This window comes from Kwoniella dejecticola, chromosome 10 (assembly GCF_000512565.2).
Source record: "Kwoniella dejecticola CBS 10117 chromosome 10, complete sequence".
Lineage (NCBI taxonomy): Eukaryota > Fungi > Basidiomycota > Tremellomycetes > Tremellales > Cryptococcaceae > Kwoniella > Kwoniella dejecticola.
The window spans coordinates 281,177-300,748 of NC_089310.1; the positions used below are offsets into that span (position 1 = coordinate 281,177).

A 19,572-nucleotide genomic window follows, 5' to 3' on the forward strand; every position below is an offset into this window, starting at 1 on the left:
TGTACATTGTACAGGTGAAGAGACTGGAAAATGCTAAGGAACTAAATCATGAAGGTCTCGCTCGTATATGCTCGTCCACCAACTCCCCTATCTACAGAATGTGCTCTCTGCTCCTTTTCGCGTCCCATTAATCGTCATCAGACAGGATCACCGTAGCTTGTCTACTCGTTTGTTTTCGGGATCTCCTACCACTAAAGACAGGCTCGTCGTCCTCGTCTTCATTAATTTCGTCGTCATCAGGATCAGCGACCCTTCTGTTTCTACTCGGTCTGCTGCTGTTACTTCTCGAGTTCCTGCTCAAGTTTTTCCAAGACTCAGCATGGCTCCGCCTGGCTCTGGCAAATGACATAATCCGACTCACTTAGCTCGAGGTCGTTCCTCCTCACTACCTTCAGTCTCGCCCTGGACATCTATCATACTGATATCGTCTTCCTCTTCTTCATCTTCCTCGTCGTGACCCGATCCATCATCATCAATAAACGATCCACCGTATTCATCTTCGCTATCCTCCTCCCTCTCATCCTCGCTCGACATTTCTGTGCCTACATAATCCCCCTCTCCCTCTGTCAAAATCGTGAGCAGGTTATTCAGCCCCGGAGGAGGGGGAGGCGGCGCTCCTCCTCCTCTTCTAATTCTTCCTGGTGTGCCGACGACATTATCATCATCTGAACCTGACGTCGATGTCGAAGTCCCATCTTCATCTGAATCGGCCCTTTCAAATTCAGCTTGATCATCTACCAATCCTCCTGGCCCATCAACTCTGATAACATCCTCTTCACCGAGTACACTTCCAATCACCTCCGCTTCACTCTCTTCTTCTACTTCCACGTCTACATCTTCACCTGCATCACTGAAGATGATATCGCATCCCGAGCAGAAATCGTCCATTAACTCTCCCAGACATTCGGGACATCTCATAATATCGTCCGCCTTGTCATAGAGTTTGTACCCTTCGTGATCGGCCGGGAAGATCTTCTCCCATGGATCCGGATCAGTCTCCTTCGGAGGATCTTTATGCTTGTACTCGCCAAGTGGTCCGAGGATATCTCGCAAAGGGAATACTCTTGCGGGCTTTCGTGTGATGGCGCTTCGGCAGACGAAGCAGACCTTTGTTCGGTACGATAAGTCGGTCTCTTCGGTGATGCCTTCGACCCCGTGTAGGTATGCATGGGGTGATCGGAAGTGACTGACCATGCTGCGAAGTGTCATAAATTGTCAGAATCGCTTGTTCTTCGGATCACATCGAAGCGTGCTTCGCCCATCCGCTCACCAGTGCTTGCACGCCATATGTCCGCAGGACGTTCTGGAAAGATGTGCGTGTCAAAATCAAGTCCTGACTATTGTTCAATATGGCAGAATGAACTCACATGTAGGCATCGTCTATCGTTGTGAGACAGATCTTGCACTCGAGAGCTTCAATGATGGCTTTTCGGGTATCCTCGTGCTCCTTCATGATCTATATTTCAAATTGTCAGCTTAGCTATCTCGGACGTGTACTCGGGCGATAGTTACGGTACTGACGACTTCGTTGGATTGATTGTCCTGTTGCATCTTCTCAGCATCCTTCCTCAGCTGATCTATGATCCCCTTATCTTCTTCCATCCGCTTATTATCCTCGGCTTGCTGATTCTCGTACTTGGCTTTCCACTCTCGAGCAGCAGACTCAGCTTCAGTGACTTTATCTTCCATGTCCTTATGTCTTCTCCTCTCCTCTCTGACTTTAGCTAGATCTTGCTCGGATCTACGTTTCTTATCTTCGCTTTCCTGAGCTTGTGATTCAAGCTTTTCTCGCTCCATATCAGCGATTTGACGCCTGATCACCGTAGCTTGGTTGTTCAGTTCTTCGATGGTCTCTCTGAGTTTTTCTACTCTGCCCCGGGCTTCATCCTCTTCCTGCCTCAGAGCTCTTGCTCTTCTCTCTTGCTCTGCCGCTCTTCTCGCTTGCTCCTCTGATTCTCTCTTCTCAACTCTAGCATTATACTCAGCTACGAAATCCAAGTTTTCCTGACGCTCCCGCTCCCTCTGCCTGTCTTTCTTCTTCTTGCGCTTTCCATTATCTTTCGGCGATTGACTGGTGTTTGCTGTATCGAGCGAGACGGACGGTGGATGGTCGATCTGATGAATTTGCCCGACGAGAGGATCTTCAGATTGCATAGAAACATCTCCATCACTTTTGGTTTCCCTGAGTTGAGCAACAGGAAGAGAAGCGGGCGTCTTGACGGGCGAAGTCGTATTCTCTGCCGCCGAGATTAGGGAGTCTGCAAAGGTCGCGTGATCACCTTGGTTCTCTGGCAGGCTTCTCGAGGCTTGCTTCGCCTTCTTGATTTTCTTCTTCTTCGGTTTCTTCGCACCGGCACTCGCTGGAGAAGACGTCTCATGGGACGCGGACGCGGACGCGATGCGATTATCTACATCCTGGATGATCTTCAGCAAGCTCGATTCTGCTTGATGAGATTGCGACTTCGTGTTGGAGCTCGGATTTGGCTGAGAGGAAGAAGTACGAGACGAAGAGGAATCATTCTGCTGGAGCTTGTAATCGCGGGAATAAGGCTGAGAGGCAGCCATAGCTGCTTTTTTGCGCTTCGGAGTTGCTATCGCCGGCATGATGCTCCTTGATCCGATTCACCCTCCGGATCGAGGTCGAAGCAGCTTACAAATGCGATGATAGGGGTAGACAGAATGAAGGATGGTGGCAATATGGATTTGAGTTGTGTTGAGCTGACTTTTGAGTTGATTTTCCGTCCGTCGATGTATCCTCAGGCACGCCGAGACAGCTTTCCCACGGGGTTTGTAAATCAAGATTGATAACAGAGTCCCTGTTTTATCTCAGAATCAAAATGCCACGCTGGGATGTGCGTCAGGGCGAGGTTTATTTTCAAAAGTTGAAAGTTGCGTCCACCTTCAAGTCCACTTCACTCGCTTGCTCAAATCCAGATCCAATATCAATACTGCAGCCTAGGACCATCATCTGTACTAAGGTAATCCACGTACAGCTTACATCGATCAAGAACACTTCTGAAATTGCTTAGCAACTAGCGGAAACTCACGAACGACCTTCCTTTATATATCACAAGGACACCCAAGATGGCCCATAAATCCCACAGACAAAAGGCACTCCAAGCCCAACTTGAAGCCCAACCTGCCGTCTCGCTCGTCTCTCAGAAGAGCAAGAAACCATCCGTGCCGAAACCCACCGAGTCGATGGATGTAGATGACGACGATGTCCTTATTCAATCCTCTTCTGCAGATGCAGGACCTTCTAATGCTACTGTCACTGGCGGTGCCGCTGCAGAAGGATCATCGTCAGGCTCAGGTTTTAAGCCATTACCACAATCGCAGACCAACGGTGTGCTCAAGGGTGAATTCCGACGAATACCTATCCCGCCCCATCGGATGACACCGCTCAAGAAGGAATGGGTCAACCTGTATACGCCCATGGTGGATATGCTGGGGTTACAGGTGAGGATGAATACGATGCGAAGATCGGTCGAGCTCAAGGTGAGTTAGAAGTACATCTTCCTCAACTCGTCCCTTATCCCTTGTCAAGGTCAGCGGATCGCATTGCATACCATCAAGCGCTCTTCTGAACCACAAATCGAGAGGGTCCAGCTAATAATGTGATATTTCCTGATGTAATGTTGGACTTTGTAGACATCGGGCCATACCGTAGATACGGGAGCTATACAGAAAGGAGCGGACTTCGTCAAAGCTTTCTCGCTTGGTTTCGAGGTGAACGTGAGTAACCTATTTACGCATTTCGGTACGATAAACAGCGCAGTGTCATTGACTTGCGACCAATCTGTTCATACTAGGACGCTTTGGCCTTGTTGAGACTAGATGATTTGTATCTCGACTCGTTCGAGATCAAGGACGTCAAGACCTTACACGGAGATCATCTGTCGAGAGCTATCGGTAAGTCCGTCTCATTAAACTCCCTCGTTTATCAACAATCTACCGGAGTCCGGGATGTGAAGTAGCTAATACAGAGAATATGTGCAGGTCGTATAGCGGGAGAAGGCGGTAAAGTGAAATTCTCGATCGAGAACGCAAGTCGAACACGTATAGTCTTGGCCGATACGTGAGCTCTCTGCATATACTTATAGTGTATCAACAGTGAGGCATGGCTGACCATGGTGGATGAAAACAGGCATATACATATTCTAGGCTCGGTGCAGAATATCAAAATTGCAAGGGATGCAATTGTATCTCTGATTCTTGGTTCTCCTCCAGGTAAGCTAGGCATTTCCTTTTGTCCCTAATTCATCGTGAGGACCAGGGATAATAGCTTACATCGATATTCCTTTATAGGCAAAGTGTACGCTCATTTGAAGATGGTCGGGGCCAGGATGAAGCAGCGATTCTAGCTCTTTGGTCCCAGTTGTTATTCTTCATTTCTGCTTTACGCATGTAATATATCTACATATACCCGTTCCTTCTCGACGCATGTAAACATATCTCTGCCTTTTCGTGATGCATAGATGCATAGCTAGACATATGTCATTATGGTACCCCGTACGATGGTATGGGTGGCAAGCAAATATGTTGAAGTGCCAATTGGTCGTATTCCCGTATATCACCGAGAATGCCACATGGTCATTCAGAAATGTTGAATCTTGTCTCTCGTCTGTGAGTTTCATTGTTCGTTTTGACGTTTTGGCTGGCGTTGCTTGAGCAAAGAATAGTGATCAGACGTCAATTCATACATATACCCATAAAAGCAGATAGTCAAAATGGTAAGTCCAGCTAGAGTATCAGAAGGACGCTTCGGCTCCGGATAGCTGATATTTAGATCATGGGGACTGAATAGAAACCGATCATTTTACAAGGCCACGAGCGTTCCCTCACTCAAATCGTCTTCAACTCCGAAGGGGATCTGCTGTTCTCAGCATCGAAAGATTCGGTAGTCAATGCTTGGTTCACTTCAAATGGAGAGAGGCTGGGCACGTTCGGCGGCATCAAGGGAGATGGAGGACATAATGGTACGGTGTGGACTGTAGCTGTGGACTGTGAGTTGCTGTTTTCGCTTTTAACTCTTTTGGTATCTTCGAAAGGGGGGTGCGCGGTCTGTATAGTGAGCAGGTGCCAAGAGGATGTGGAGAGAGTGCTATAGACAAATGCGGCGGGATCAGGACTGCGGACAATTAGTAATGTGGGATATCGTGTTTTGTCACTTTTTCGAAGACGGCGACTGCTCAAAAGCTGGAGGTCTCATTCGGTCTTTACTGCATAACTGTAGTAGGGTTCAAGGTGACATGAGGACGATACACACTGAGGATGTCTGGGGACATAAGATGAGGGGATATAAGATAATAAACCAAAGGCGGAAGCTCGGAGTGAAGACACTTTGATTAGACTAGCCAACGCTCAATCACTGAGTGTCAAAACTGATCTTGCCCATTTTGCCACCTTACACAGCTCAAACCCGATTCCTTATAACTGGAGCAGCGGACAACACGATGAAGTTGTGGGAGATCGCCACGGGGAAATGTCTGTTCACTTGGGATTTCTTGACTGCCGTCAAGCGAGTTGCGTGGAAGTGAGTAAACCCTCTCATTTCAGACTGTCTGTCTGTATAATGTCAGGATATCGAGGGTTGGGTCGACATGAAGGACGATCTTCGAAGATGGGGCAATGATCCGTTGACCTGGATCTGAGGATCACATCGAAGCATTATCAGGAAGATAGACTGATCATGAGCAAACGCTGATATCTCTTTGCTTGCAACCACGTAGCGAGGAAGACGATACCATCTTGTCGATTACGGAACAACGAAGTGGTCAACCTTCAATCATCAGGATATATAAGATCAACAGGGACGAGCCTACTATGCGTGAGTGTTTGTGTGCTCGTGTACCAGAGTGCTTGCCTTTTTTCGTCGCACGCCACACGGGGTCAAGGCGAAATTGGGCTGACTTACTGTATGTTGTGAACTGGATTTTGCAGAAACAACAACACCTATAACGACGATGACTCTCAGCGGATCAAAAGCGACAGTAGCCCTGTGGACACCGTTATCAGAGTACATCTTGACGGGACACGAGTCTGGGAAAGTAGCCAAGTACGATGTGAAATCGGGAGAAGAAGTGAACTACGTGGACGACGCTCATAAAGGAGAAATCACCGATATTCAGTCAAGTCCGGATGGTACTTACTTTATCACTTCTAGTAAGGATAAGACTGCACGAGTGAGTTCCTCGTCCTTGATTTTTTTCCCTTGTCTTTTCACATTACATCACATGAAAGGAGACTTTGGAGTGTCATTGCGGAGGACTCCCGCCTTCGATCATCAAGATAAAGTACCCGGGGTGTAGATGGATGTCGTCGGACGTTGGGATGGTAAATTCGTGGAATGGCGGGAGGGAGAAGCAAATGAAGAAGTCTGATCCATCGCTGACCTCGCTTTTGGCCTCGTTGACAGATCTTCGACTCGGAAACTTTGGAAGAGATGAAAGTGTTCCCTACCGAAACTCCGCTGAATAGTGCTTGTATCGCCCCACTACGACCATACGTGAGTGGGGTCTTCGCATCATCCAGATAAAAACTGTCACAAGAGATTTCTCATCGAGCCCTTCCCTCGATATGCGGTTCTGCGCAGCCGCTAGTCACTTGTGCAAGCGCTGATATACTGCGTGATACTGGTCACAGATCATCCTTGGAGGTGGTCAAGATGCTATGTCCGTGACTACCACCTCCCAGCGTGCGGGTAAATTCGAGTCGAGGTTCTGGCATAAATTGTTCGAGGAGGAAGTGGGTCGAGTTAAAGGACATTTGTGAGTTTTGGGTCGTTTGCGGCGTGCAGAGGGCGATCCAATTCAAATGAATGTGACTGATTTTCTGAATCTGATTGACGATAATATAGCGGTCCAATCAATACCCTTGCTGTGCACCCTCAAGGAAAAGCTTATGCCTCAGGCGCGGAAGATGGGTTCGTCAGAGTCCACTGGTTCGACGAGAGTTACTTCAGATCGAGGCCTTTTGGAGACCTCGAGCCGGAGGTTGAGGTGTAGGCGTCGAATATAGGCAAGGGTGTGTGTCCAGGTACAAGATGGATGGATGGTCGGGGTAGACCGGTGGGCGGTTGGACGGATAGAATAGATCATGCTGTTTGATCTGAGGGATATCATGCATATATATGTAATATACCTAATGTCCTCTGCGATCGCAGTTGGCAGAAGGCAGACACGCAGAAGGTAGACTGACAGGCAGGCTGGGAAATATACCGGAATTGGAAATGAGCTCTGGAACTCTCGAAGCTCAGAACCAACATTGAATGGGGGCTGAACCTGGTCAAACTAAGCATGCTTGCTTATCAACGAGCTTTTACGCGTGACTCCCTGCTCAATTACATTAACTCGTTTTCAATTACCTATCTGCATGTCGCTCTCGGTCGATACTAGCTTTAGCATCATCGGAGCGTATCCTAGCTCGAATCATATGGTGCGCCTCACTGTGTCAAAACACACCTTATCACATGTAGGAGATCACATTAGTTTCTGTGTTATCATACTGGTTTGCATATAAGCCTGCATGTGCATGTATGTATCAGTCTACTTGCAGATCAGACAGCATGGCCCTGAGCTTGACCCCTCGTAGCTTCCCATTCCAAGTTCTCCTTTTCTCGTCGTTCTAATAACACCTTCTTCTTCTCAGCGAGTAATGCGGTTCTGCAATTGCGTTGGTAGATTGGCGTAGTGGGGAGTTGAGTTGAAAGTGTTATTCGGGTGATTGCGAATGTGATTTGTGTTTTCAAGTGAGATCGTTGATATAGATTTATTGTAGTAGGATTTTGACATTCGGACGAATCCAGAAAGAAGGGAAACGGGAGCAAGAAAAACAATAGTCAGGACGAGTACAGCTTACAACCTACCATCCGGCGACGACTCGACTCGACTCACTGTTTCTTGTCTGCGTGATATGCTCCGTATCCCACTGCGCCGAATACAGCGGTCGATATTAAGTGGCCTGAGGGAGCTGTGGGAGCGGTAAGGTGTGTTTAGCTGTATTCTATATCTGAGTTTCAATCCTTCGCCTCATCCTCGTCTCGTCCTTCCACATTCTCGACCAGGAAGAGCCGCTGGTCCTGCTATACTGCTGTACTGCTGTACTGCTATACAGGTGGGACCGCTCAACTATCCCCTATGCCTCATCCCTTATTCCGTATCCCGTGCCCCGTGTCCCGTACTTTCCGCTAAACCCATATCCATACCGTTCATCTGCTTCCACACGTCTAGCGTGAGTCGGGCCTATACAAAGAGCGAGTTGTATCTCTACCTCTTGACTCTACTTTGGCCTTTCGTCGTTATACTGCAATTTCGGGGAAAGCTGCCTTTTTCCACGCTCCGAATTACGCCCCCTTCCTGTACCCTAACGTCTGATCATATACCACCAGCAGCAGCTCACACAGCCGAGCTCCTGTACTCTCTTTCGCTCTCATCATCCTATTTAGCTGACTCTCGCGGTCATATGACTCTCCTCCAATATGCCTCAATCCCTTCTACAGCTCGACTGAAATTTCACTTTGAGCATCTCGTTTCAACCAATCCAATCCAAACACCAAACGGGAACCTCGCAACAAGCTTAGATGCCCAAAGCTCAGAATTGCAGAGACAGACCCAGACCCAGGCTCAGACCCAGACTCACCATCAAAGATCGGTCGATGTTGCAGACCCAATTGAAAACATCGTGCGCCGAAGCCGAATGCGCTGAATCCGAGGATTGTCGAGATGAGTGTCATGGCAGGAGGGGAGTTGGTGATGTGTTATAGATCGTAAATTGAGGAGGAAGTGACTCGATTATATTTCCAAAGTGTTCTTACTGTCTGGATCGAGTATATTACTTTCGTATACAATGATCGGTGCTGCTGTGATCTGTCGCTGTTGCTGTTGAAAGATGGTATGTATGCTATTCTTGATACCTCGTATCGTTCGTCAACCTTGCATGTAATGCGACCTCTCAAAATGGTCCAAATGCATTCGCCTGTTCTTTGCAATGGTAAATGATACCCTCAATTAAATTTGATGGGTGCGACTGACACAAAATCGTCAATATCATTGGTCAAACCATACAGACCACCAAGGATGATTTCTCCGAGTATTATATAACTTGACTTTCATCCACATCTTCATCTTATACAAGCAACATCACAAGCACGAAGAGTACACAGGCAAGATGAGACCCTCTGCTCCAGCTCAATCAGGAATGCCAGGTCGTAAGTGTCCACGCCCTTGCTTTGGTCGATCGAAAAGCGGTACAGGGCTAATCGGAGTGTCTTTTGGTCAATAGCTAAGACCTACGTGAGTATACATTACATTGCATCTTTCGGGTCGCATATCCATCTGGCGTACTGGGAATGAGCAGAAGACAATATAGGAAAGGAAAGCAACGAGGAGATCGAGGAAACACGAGAGAAGACGGTGTACTGATTCATCCTGGTATTCCACTCGCAGATCGGTTGGTGGGGTGATATGGGGTCTTTACCTCAAAAAGGTATCAAGACTTACGGTGCGTTCTGTTCTTGCTTTTCGTCCAACGCTGTGGAAAATAATGTAGCTGATGAGTGATATCGCTGCGTTATTTTATCCATTCTCCAATGACTTGATTCCCTCTTCGTCAAATCAAAATCCAAATCTCGTCAATTGCGATCACGAAAACACCTGTCGATGTCAACCTTTTGACTTCCGATGCTTCTTCACCTACCTCGTATATGCTTGTCCAACTCTGCCTGTAATCTGCCCCATCACCAACGCAGGTGTCTCCCCATACCGACAACGAGCTATGGCCGGAGCGCTCAACGGATACATCTTCAACGGTTTCTCAAGATTGATGAACCACTTACCATACGTTGCTCCCCCTGCTCTCTTCTGTGAGTGTCTGCCTTGAGTATCAAGAATCCCGGTCGCTTCGCCTTCTCGGATTTATGTACGGAGTGGTGTACATGGGACTGCCTGTTGTAGACATGTAGTTGGGAGGCAAGTGCATTATCAGGGCTAATGTAATGTCTAACACGCACAGTCTACGGTGTATACTACTGGTCCAAGTCGAAATACGAGTACTTCAACTCCAAGCAAGGCCACTACGACAACTTGATCAAGGAAGGTGTGATCAAGCCTGGACAATACGAACGACCAACCGTTGAACCTTTGGCTCATTAGAGAGTGACGGGTGAGAGTACAGGAGTCTACTTTGTAGCGGTGTAGTGGTGGATCAGCATTGGATGCATGGATATCATCTCTTTTCTCAATGAATGTCTTGCACTTAATACAGTCTTGCCGTGCTGAGCATATCTACTGCACGAGTGTCTAGATCTCACGTCTTTCAAACCGTGCATCGATGCTTTGAAAGTATTTTGCATGCTGGGCCATAAAGGGGAAAAAAACACGGATGAGGATTATGACACCCTGCGCGCGTTGGTCCAAAACATACAATCGCAACCTTGCTCATTCATATAATTGCTTCTCAGTCCATATCGTATATATCTCATCTTGTCTTCTGTCGAGCATCAGCGGACGATCAGCGCGGCGTACAAAGCACAAGCTATAGCACTAATTGACGAGACAAGATAAGACAAACAACCAGAAGAGACGATATCGACACAACCCTATTCAATTCAACTTCATTCAACTCGACTCAATTTAGGTCGACTCAGGCCAAACAACAGCAACAAGATGGCCCTTCCAGCATCTTCGAACCCTATAACATCCGTCGCCCCCTCCAGCTCACCTATCACCTCCGTCCAACCGCAATCATACAATGCAGGCGGCTTCGCCGGCGCAGGTGCAGGCTCGACCAACCCTCAATTACTGACCCGGCTGAACCTCGATTTGAGGGGGAGGATGTTCCCCGTAGATAGGGAAACACTTATGCTCCTTCCTGAAAGTGTCCTGCTGGGACTGTTCCCCCAAGGATTGATTCTGAGTAAACCCGCGAGCTGGGAAGGTGGGGATGATGGGGTCTTCACTGTCGATGTGAGTGAACGTTTCTTCCCTCCTTGCTTGGGTTGGTGCTTCGCTGGTCTCGAACATCCCGGGTCCAAAAGATGCATTGACGATGATGTGGGCTGACATGGTTGTTTCTTTATCATGCATCTCTTACACTCCATAAATTGATGCATAAACCTCAACTCTTTACTGTTCACCTGCACCTTGGTCTCACTCAACCCCTTCCATCCACCCATTTACTCACCTGACTACCTACCCAACTCAACCACTCACCGACTCGCCCCGCAGTTCGACCCAGAATGTTTCCAATACATCCTCTCCTTCTGGTCTACCGCCCAATCGAAATTCTACGGCACGCCCACCTCGCCCGGGCTATTCCACGCGCAACAATCGATCCCTTCCAACCCGAACGATCCCACCTCGGACCAATCGCAGAACCCCCTCTTGTCGAAACAAGCTATCATCGTCCTGCGCGAAGAGCTCGAATACTTCTCCATCACTCAACCGGGTACCCTCGCCAAGACCGACCTGAAGACGGGCTTGCCCAACGAGGAGCTCAGGTCGCTCAAGCGCAATTGCGGGAAAGCGTTAGAGGAGAAAAGAAGCATCTTTGCTGCGTTGGAGAGGAACGTTAGTAGTGTGGGCAATGCGGCGGAGGCTCATTTGATTGATATGCTCTGTATGAGGTGAGTTGGCTTGAGTTTCGATTGTATCAACAGATTCCCCTACTACTTGCTACTTCGTTGTCCTGTTATCATTCGACCTCGTCGTATACGCCTGATTTCTAGCTCCACATTGATTTTCCGGATGGATGGAAATCCGAGTCACCGCTAATTTACGTGTGCACACCCCATCTAGCGGATTCAACCGGACCGACTCATGGGGCTTCCGAGCCTGCGAACCCTCTCGAAACGTAATCACCTCCATGGCATTGGTATTGCTCAAGACAGGTATAATGCATCCTGAAGATCCCAAAGACGGCGCCAACTTGCCCTGGATCGATGCTCAACAAATGAGTACCGCTCAGAAATTGCTCTTGTTCTGGAGAAAACCTGCTGTGGGTTACTCTCTCTTCTGCGTACATAAACCATAAAATTATTGGCTTCACCCAACCCGCTTTCTCACACCATGATCCCGTGTTTGGGGACTAGATTGCGAATGGGGTTTTTTGCTGACGCTAACTCGCCTTTGCGTTGTGGATCCGATTAGAGAAAATGCTGGTGGGACGGCGTCGAAGTTCAGGTTCCAGCAAGTACGTCGTCCAAAGGAGAGACTATCACCGTTAAAGTGTGGGCTAGGCGAGTATGGACTTTGGAGTTGTCTTTGGTGAGTGCAGCCGATTGTGACTCGCACCGATCAAACTCTCACTGATCCTGTATGCTAATGATGTTTGCTGTGCTAGATCTAAGGACGATCAGCTTTTCCTCGTGCTTCTTCATGTTATTCTCGTATTCACGTTCACATTCACGTACACGTATCGAGCATTCAACTTCATTGTTATTGTATATATATGGTTCTCGCTTCATGTACTTACTTGCTTCTGCTTCCCATATACCAGCTCCTCCGACTACGACTACTCTACTCCCCGATTCCCCGTTTCTCCGTTTCTCGGTTCTGTTCTGTTAGAAGTTGGCGTGAGATCGATACCCCTGAATGATCTATGCATGTGTGTGATAATGTGATAATACCTTAATGGCTTCAGCTTCGTTTCCATGCTCTTCTGCATCTGCATATCTGAGTCAGACGTCGAATGTGGGAAAGAAATTCACGAATTACATGGTATACGTACGGGTGCTGCACATGGTCATCCTTTTGAAGCATATACTATCAAGCACTAAGCACTCGGTCTTTTGACATACTATTTTATTACCATTAATAACAAATGCAACAAGAAAGGGGTGTCCATGAAACCTGTCCTCCAGTGACCAATGATTTCGGCTCACTCTATTATAAGGTATAAGGTATGATCACTTGCGCCCCCACACGATCAGACAAGATATCTTAGGTTTCCCCTCCCCAATCCCGAAAACAGGTAATACCCCTCGCTGTTCAGCATAAACATCTTTCAGACCGTATTTCTCGAATAACTCTTTGAGGCTCTCGGGGGTGTAGGGTGCTCGATAATGATCTGGAGCGTTGTATGATCCTCCGTCTGTAGTCTACGAGACGTGCGATTGTCAGCTGTCAGCTGAAAGTAGGCCAGCCCAGCGTAAGTGATGAGATAGATGGGATATGGTGATATGGTGATGTTGCGATACAGTGATATGGACGTGATGGCTTGAAGAAGGACCTGTAATTCACTTTACCATGGTGGTTCAGCTTGCCCTTGCCGTTCCTATCGTTATTCTCGTTCGCGTTCTCGCCCGAAATAGTATTGGACTGGTTCTCTTGGTTTTGTTTGTCCTTCTCGTCCTGGTCTGAGTGGGACTCCAACTGACCCATTTCAGTAAATATCACCCATCCACCAGGCCTGACCATCCTAAGGACCCCATCCATGAAGTTGACAAGGTCGTCAACGTGATGTAAGACCAAATTGGAAACCACCAAATCGAACCCTCCTTCCCGTCCAAGTATGGGTGAAGCGGTAGTTCGTTCAGGATCATTTCTGGTGGGCGAAATGAGTTGTTCGGACTTGTATATTGCTGGCGAGCTCGATGAGAGAGTATGTAAAGCGTAACTCAAAGTTGGATAGTCCGATTGCGGTAGGTACTCGGACAAGGCGATTAACATGGAAGGGGAAGAGTCGATTGCGTGCACGGAGGAGAAGGAGGATAGGTAATGACGAGTTACTGCTCCGGGGCCTAATGATCGTTGAATCGGATCGAACCGGTGTCATATTAGCTGTGATCTGATTTCGCGCAAACACCACCTCAACATCAACATCGAGACTAGTTGAATTGGGTGGATGAGATCTGAATGAGGGTCACAAAGGGGGACGGGGCAAGGGCAAGGGGGAAGTGGTATGGGTGAATCAGATCTGAATGAGGGGTACAAGGGGCAAGGGCAAGGAGGAAGAGGTAAGGGGGAAATGGTATGACTGACCACATCCAACTTCAAGGACATTCCATCCTTTGTAAGTCTCTTGAGCGATCCCGGCTGATTGGAGAGAATGGATGATTGAGTCGTGGCTTGTCTGAGCAGTCTCGAAGCTATGGCAGAATCGGATAGTATAGTCAGGATATGAGGACTTCAGCTGGCTTTGCTTTGATACCAAGAAGCGAAGAGTTGGAATTAGCAATGATTAGGGTGAGACCAAGCAGGGACAAGGTTGGAAAGGTAGACGGAGCACTCACACGCCGGGCATCGTCAAGTAATTCTTGCCCTCCCATAGATCTCCGCCGTGTTGATGACCATGTTGATGGTTATGACCGTGTTGATGACCATGACCATCCTCATGATGATGTCCATGAGCTTGAGCTTGAGAATTAGCATGGATCTGACCATGCTGAGCTAATTCACGCTCAGCATCTACCAAAGCTTGTTGGTTCTGACTCTGATCTTGATCTTGAGCCATCTTATCGGATCTATTCTTGTGGTAATTTGACAGGGGGAGCAGTATTGGAATTAGAGCTGCAAGCCAAAAAAGCATTTACAGTCTGTGTGTGTTGTAAGTCGTATTTACAAGATGGAATGATAAGGAGTAGATTACATTTTGCAACAGTGTTTGAGGAGTTCACGAGGACTTCTTATATACCTTGTATGCTAGCATTTTACAACATGCTCAAAGAGAGGAAATGCAGGCGGAATAATATTATGATACTCTGAAATCACTGATAAGGATAAAGACCAAGATTATCCCCCGAACCGGGCGCCGGTCGGCTGCCTTGCCATAATCCGATTTTAATTTCTTATCTCTTCCGTTGTAAGTCGTAAGATCTTGCTCGAGCGTCGTCCTGCTTCACTTCTTTGATGATTGTCCTCCATCTCTAGATTTACTAGACTGTATATGAATATATATAGTAAGCATCACGAGGATTACAACATTATATATTATTCAAATGCGACCTCATCATCATCATCATCAAACGTATCAACGTCGTCGTCGTCGTCAACAAGATCAATCACATCCTCGAGCTCATAATCATCCCAATCTTCCTCATCCATATCGCTCCCATCATCATAATCATCATCATCGTCTGTCCAATCTGAATCATCATCCCTTGGCGGGGGTCGGGGTCGTTCGTCTACTATCCATCGATCGGCTTTCCCTTGTCCACAAGCCATACATCCGGGGTAATCCATCGCTAGAAACAGCCGGATCGCCGGAGCAGGTCTTCCTGATTCTTTCCACTTGTTCCCGTTCTCTTCCGTATGCGAATCTGTATGTATATCTATATCTATATCTAACATTTCCTTGATTGCACGCTCCATGTGCTTGAAAATCGACTTGTAAATCTCGTTTCTCTGAGCCAGCACTTCCGGTGTAAATCGAGCATTCTTCAAATCTCTCCAACAATTGAGATCCACTTCGCCCTCGGGGACCTTCGACTCGACGGGGGTATCTTCATCTATGTAAGAAGGACCTCCAGGATACCCATCTGCTATAGTCAAGAATTTTTCAATCCCATATACCTCAACTACAGTCCTCGGGTCGATCTTCTCTCGGATTTTCTCTTCTTCTGCCTCTTCGTTGTGGGACCATTCAGGTATGGAATCTCGGATCATCTCGTAGATGCATTCTACCCAGCATTCTTGGTCCATATCGCTCACAGCTTCGAATGGCCATTCTCCATTTAGCCCTTTCCCGAATCTCGCCACATACGCATTCGCGTTCGCATGTCCGTTCGTATCACTATCACCACCGTCATTCTCTGGGGTGTCTTGATTTTTCAATTTATCAAAGGTGATCGTTGGCCATAAATACTTTCTGACATCGGGTTTATCCCTTATAGTAATCCTGTTCGTCGTTCCCCATTGTATACAAGGGGGTTCTTCCAACGTCGTATGGAATTCCACATATTCCGGTAGATGCGCATCGAGCACTTCTTGAGAGTCTAAGGAAGCGTGTCCTGAGGGCGGGTCGAATTCGCACCAGTATCGAGGTTTCAGTCGGGTATACAACGCGCCACTTAGTCTGCGGATCGACTGGAAAAGCAGGTCACTCATAGTCCGCTCTCTGAGCCCTGTAGGCAGGACGTGTGAGCCTACTATGATCGATTTTAATCTTGGTGTTAAACTGATCTCGTTCTTGGTCTTTACCTTTTTTCCTGACGACGATGAAGACGATGGCGAAGCGAAAGAGTCGGAATTGAGGATAGTTCTGGCATTTTCGATCATACCATATTGCCTGTTCATATCGTTTGACCACTCGTCGTCTACCCTGTCTGCAACGCCGTAAGGATATATCCGAAGTTGATTGATCTGGTGCAGTGATGGTAATTTCGTATTTCCTTGCTTGATACAGTCGAGATATAACTGTTGGGACGACGAAGTTGACTCTGAGAATGACTGAAGAAGCTCTTGGGGGACGAATCGACCTGCTCCTTGGAGGAAAGCCCCGATGTCTCGGATCATGGGAGAGTGATATAGATGAGGCGAAGCAAGCAGGTACCATGCCTATGAGGACACACATACACAGTCAGCCGGCGAAGAGGAATGGGCGGACCATCGTACGAGAACAGAAGCGAGCATTGAGAGGATATCGAACAGATTCCATTCTATCTCATTGTACTGTATCGATTCGAGGTGTTCGACATACCTTGTTTACCCTCAAGCAAGCTGCCAGGGTGGGTTGAGTGACGAATAGGCCCTGATCGTCCTTCTCGCCGCAAAAGCTGAAAACTTGGGCCCATATCTCCGGTCCAAGTTCACTGAGCATCCTGTCTGATTGAAGGCGCTGGATCTTGTCCTTGCCTGCTTGCTATGCGGATGGTGCGATGTGAATGCGAATCAAGTCTATCAGACGACGACCTGATCAGGAGATGGATGAGCTGGAATGGTGAGACGCTTTGACCATGGTGGGGTGGGTGAAAAAAAAGTCGTGACGTGTCATTGGAATTAGTGCGTCGTAATGTGACTCGGGTGGACGCGACTCGCTTTGACCTCTTTTTCTTTGCTTTTCAGTGTCAAGTCAGCCGATCAAAGCTTGAAATCATACAGTATTCCCACACACCGCACAGCTCATCCTCTTCCTCACTCGCTCCGATGTAGGAGTCATCTTCATCAGATCGCTCAGATCTGCATCTCTAATATTAGCACGATCACTTGGCACGATGACACCGCGAACAAGGTCCGCCGGAGCCAACCTGAGAACAGATACCGAGTCAACGCCAAAGCCAACACCGACGCCGAAAAAGGCGGCCGCTCGTAAGACGACTACTCCTGGAAAGGCTAAAGCGTCCCCGTCCGCGTCCAAGAAGAAGTCTTCAGCGAAAGCAAAGAAGAAAGGCGGTAGGACGCCTCTAAAAGAACGTGACGCCAACGTCAACGTCCCCACAACCGAGGACGTCGAGGTTGATCCTTCTGCAGCGAAGAAAGGTATACTGGACCTTCCTGAAAAGGTGTTGAAGAGAGTCTTCGGATTCTGCTTGGAAGAACCGAAAGAGGGGCACTATGTGGCGCAGAGGACATTGGCAGCTGCGCTACGAGTGAACAACGTGAGTCATGGATAATCCGCTAATCTCAACGTGCAATGTGTAATCTGTTTGGCAAGGCGGCCGGGGGATCGTGATGCAAGATCAGGTCGCTCATGTATGTCCCATATCACGTCAGCTCTTCCTGAAGATCGCCGGTGAAGTCTTGTACCTTTCACCCGTCGTTGTCAACGTCGAGTCGTTCTTCCTTGGATCACATCGATCAATGCGGGGGGATCAAGGCTATTTCTTTGGTCCGGGAGCTGGGGGAACTGTGAAGCAGCAACTGGAAAAGGCGATCGGAGGTATGGATACGAGATTACCTCTACTTGAACACGTCCAACATTTACACATCCTTTCATGCGTCGCACCCAAGATGGAATACGGCAAGGAATTACAACCTACAATCTCCAAGAGATACATCGACGGCCTGATCAAGAGCAAAGAATATAAGGATCTAGATATGGATACCTTGCCTTTCTATTGGCCTGGCTATTGGCGGACCAAAAAGATATTCCGTGCTGTTGAAGAAAGAGTCAAGCAGAATCTCACGCCCAATTTGATCGATATCAAAATCGGAGGCTTGCTCAAAATACCTTACGAAGAAATTGACTTCGTTGATGACGCTGAACGGCTGAAATACCTGGATGGTCTGATCGAGCTGGATATCAGGTTTGGGGAAGGCATCGCTAGTCTAAGAGAAGATCTGTGGGACCATTGTCGACCTATCGAATGGTGCGATTATCAACATCATCTGACCAGGCCGTGGAGACCTGTCGACCTCAAAGACATTCACCTCGTCAAAAAGGATCCTACTATACCCACGCGACACAAACAATACATACCGGATTTATGGACTGTGCATACTACGTTGTTCGAGCCTTTCTCGGTCAATTGGGGGTCTGCCAACCGGATCGTACTTCGACAATTCACGGCCGAGGAGAGGCCCGCGAGAGATAGAAGGTTGATGTGTTGGGAAGATTGTGTGAACAGCGTGGAGATTGAAGGGGAACAATATCCCTATCTTCCCGACGTGGAGGATGCAGAGAGAGTGTTCTACGGCTTCTCGAATCAGGTCACCATGGATAGAAGTCAAGAAATCATTTCGAACACGATCAGAGATTCATATCCGAGCAAGTTCTGTAAACCACAATTGGACGCGACTACCAAGAAGGAGCTCGAGGATGAGACATATATAGATATTTATGGATTCGAGGAGATTCACCCGCCAACGGATGAACAGCTGGAATCGACCTGGAAGGATCGAAAGAATATAGTGAAGAATTATAAGAAGGACAAGAAGGTCGATCTGACTTACATCGCAAAACAAATTGAGAATGCTGGGTATTCTCTTGACAATGACACCTACACCCCGAAGTCGAAGTCGAAATCGAGCGAACCAGCTCGGTCGGGCGAGAACGAGACCGAAGATGAAGATACAAGTATGGTCGATGGACCAAGCGGAAGCGGCGGTCCATTATCCCTAAGAGACGTCCAATTGCAATTGTGGCTCAGCACGTTAGATTACAAAATGATCAACAGCCTGAGAGCGCAGCTTAAAGCCTCGAATAAGAAATGGACTAATGGGGATGCTGCAGGATCAGCTGGACCGACTGTACGATTCAAACCCCTGCGAGATCTGCCGGAATGCGGCACGACGGTCATAGACTATGTAGGTGGTGAAGGGGGTTTTCAGATGATTTGGGGCGTCGAGTACGATCAGATGTTCCCGTGAGCTCGATGTTTGTAAAAAGCTTGGTCGTTTTGCTTAGTAATGTGTAAGAGGGGTGTCGCAGTATTGTATGATTAGCATCATTTGTGATTTATTGTAGTCATCAGTAATACCGTATCTAATCACACAAAGTCCATGGCTGTGTAGGACTGTATTTGTAGAACCGTATAAACAAACGAAATGATCGCAGACCTTTGCTATGCTATCCTATACAATAGGAATCCGATGCATCCAGAAATCTATGAGGGAAGCTAGCTACTTTGCAAATACTGTATACAGTAGGACCATTGAAATTCAACATTTACTGTGGTCGCAACCTTATGAACCATCC

General features: G+C 47.7%; 9 protein-coding genes across 9 annotated transcripts; 5 read left to right on the plus strand and 4 right to left on the minus strand.

The window, feature by feature from the left end:
- Window positions 1-127: 127 nt before the first annotated feature.
- Window positions 128-2,604, minus strand: I303_107649 (uncharacterized protein; the record flags this gene model as incomplete). Its single annotated transcript, XM_065969627.1, has 5 exons — window positions 128-293; window positions 362-1,195; window positions 1,271-1,303; window positions 1,368-1,456; window positions 1,522-2,604. The coding sequence occupies 5 exons, from the start codon at window positions 2,602-2,604 to the stop codon at window positions 128-130; spliced, it is 2,205 nt and encodes a 734-aa protein (XP_065825699.1).
- A 480-nt stretch (window positions 2,605-3,084) lies between these two features.
- Window positions 3,085-4,364, plus strand: I303_107650 (pre-rRNA-processing protein PNO1; the record flags this gene model as incomplete). The annotated part of the gene is made up of 6 exons (XM_018410925.1): window positions 3,085-3,498; window positions 3,652-3,735; window positions 3,813-3,912; window positions 4,000-4,078; window positions 4,148-4,230; window positions 4,309-4,364. The coding sequence occupies 6 exons, from the start codon at window positions 3,085-3,087 to the stop codon at window positions 4,362-4,364; spliced, it is 816 nt and encodes a 271-aa protein (XP_018259593.1).
- A 366-nt stretch (window positions 4,365-4,730) lies between these two features.
- I303_107651 (eukaryotic translation initiation factor 3 subunit I) lies at window positions 4,731-7,007 on the plus strand (the record flags this gene model as incomplete). Its single annotated transcript, XM_018410926.1, has 8 exons — window positions 4,731-4,733; window positions 4,808-5,006; window positions 5,416-5,536; window positions 5,733-5,830; window positions 5,944-6,185; window positions 6,419-6,508; window positions 6,646-6,770; window positions 6,860-7,007. 8 exons carry the CDS (start codon window positions 4,731-4,733, stop codon window positions 7,005-7,007), a joined length of 1,026 nt encoding a protein of 341 aa, XP_018259594.1.
- Window positions 7,008-7,558: 551 nt separating this feature from the next.
- Window positions 7,559-8,734, minus strand: I303_107652 (uncharacterized protein; the record flags this gene model as incomplete). Its single annotated transcript, XM_065969628.1, has 3 exons — window positions 7,559-7,664; window positions 7,896-7,971; window positions 8,641-8,734. The coding sequence occupies 3 exons, from the start codon at window positions 8,732-8,734 to the stop codon at window positions 7,559-7,561; spliced, it is 276 nt and encodes a 91-aa protein (XP_065825700.1).
- A 434-nt stretch (window positions 8,735-9,168) lies between these two features.
- On the plus strand, window positions 9,169-10,151 carry I303_107653 (uncharacterized protein; the record flags this gene model as incomplete). The annotated part of the gene is made up of 5 exons (XM_018410927.1): window positions 9,169-9,208; window positions 9,283-9,293; window positions 9,447-9,501; window positions 9,749-9,862; window positions 10,012-10,151. 5 exons carry the CDS (start codon window positions 9,169-9,171, stop codon window positions 10,149-10,151), a joined length of 360 nt encoding a protein of 119 aa, XP_018259595.1.
- A 513-nt stretch (window positions 10,152-10,664) lies between these two features.
- Window positions 10,665-12,308, plus strand: I303_107654 (uncharacterized protein; the record flags this gene model as incomplete). The annotated part of the gene is made up of 4 exons (XM_018410928.2): window positions 10,665-10,964; window positions 11,226-11,623; window positions 11,796-11,994; window positions 12,147-12,308. The coding sequence occupies 4 exons, from the start codon at window positions 10,665-10,667 to the stop codon at window positions 12,306-12,308; spliced, it is 1,059 nt and encodes a 352-aa protein (XP_018259596.2).
- A 596-nt stretch (window positions 12,309-12,904) lies between these two features.
- On the minus strand, window positions 12,905-14,451 carry I303_107655 (uncharacterized protein; the record flags this gene model as incomplete). The annotated part of the gene is made up of 4 exons (XM_018410929.1): window positions 12,905-13,096; window positions 13,239-13,738; window positions 13,980-14,086; window positions 14,231-14,451. The coding sequence occupies 4 exons, from the start codon at window positions 14,449-14,451 to the stop codon at window positions 12,905-12,907; spliced, it is 1,020 nt and encodes a 339-aa protein (XP_018259597.1).
- A 476-nt stretch (window positions 14,452-14,927) lies between these two features.
- On the minus strand, window positions 14,928-16,755 carry I303_107656 (uncharacterized protein; the record flags this gene model as incomplete). Its single annotated transcript, XM_018410930.1, has 2 exons — window positions 14,928-16,493; window positions 16,636-16,755. 2 exons carry the CDS (start codon window positions 16,753-16,755, stop codon window positions 14,928-14,930), a joined length of 1,686 nt encoding a protein of 561 aa, XP_018259598.1.
- Window positions 16,756-17,149: 394 nt separating this feature from the next.
- On the plus strand, window positions 17,150-19,244 carry I303_107657 (uncharacterized protein; the record flags this gene model as incomplete). Its single annotated transcript, XM_018410931.1, has 2 exons — window positions 17,150-17,533; window positions 17,649-19,244. 2 exons carry the CDS (start codon window positions 17,150-17,152, stop codon window positions 19,242-19,244), a joined length of 1,980 nt encoding a protein of 659 aa, XP_018259599.1.
- Between the last annotated feature and the right edge of the window lie 328 nt (window positions 19,245-19,572).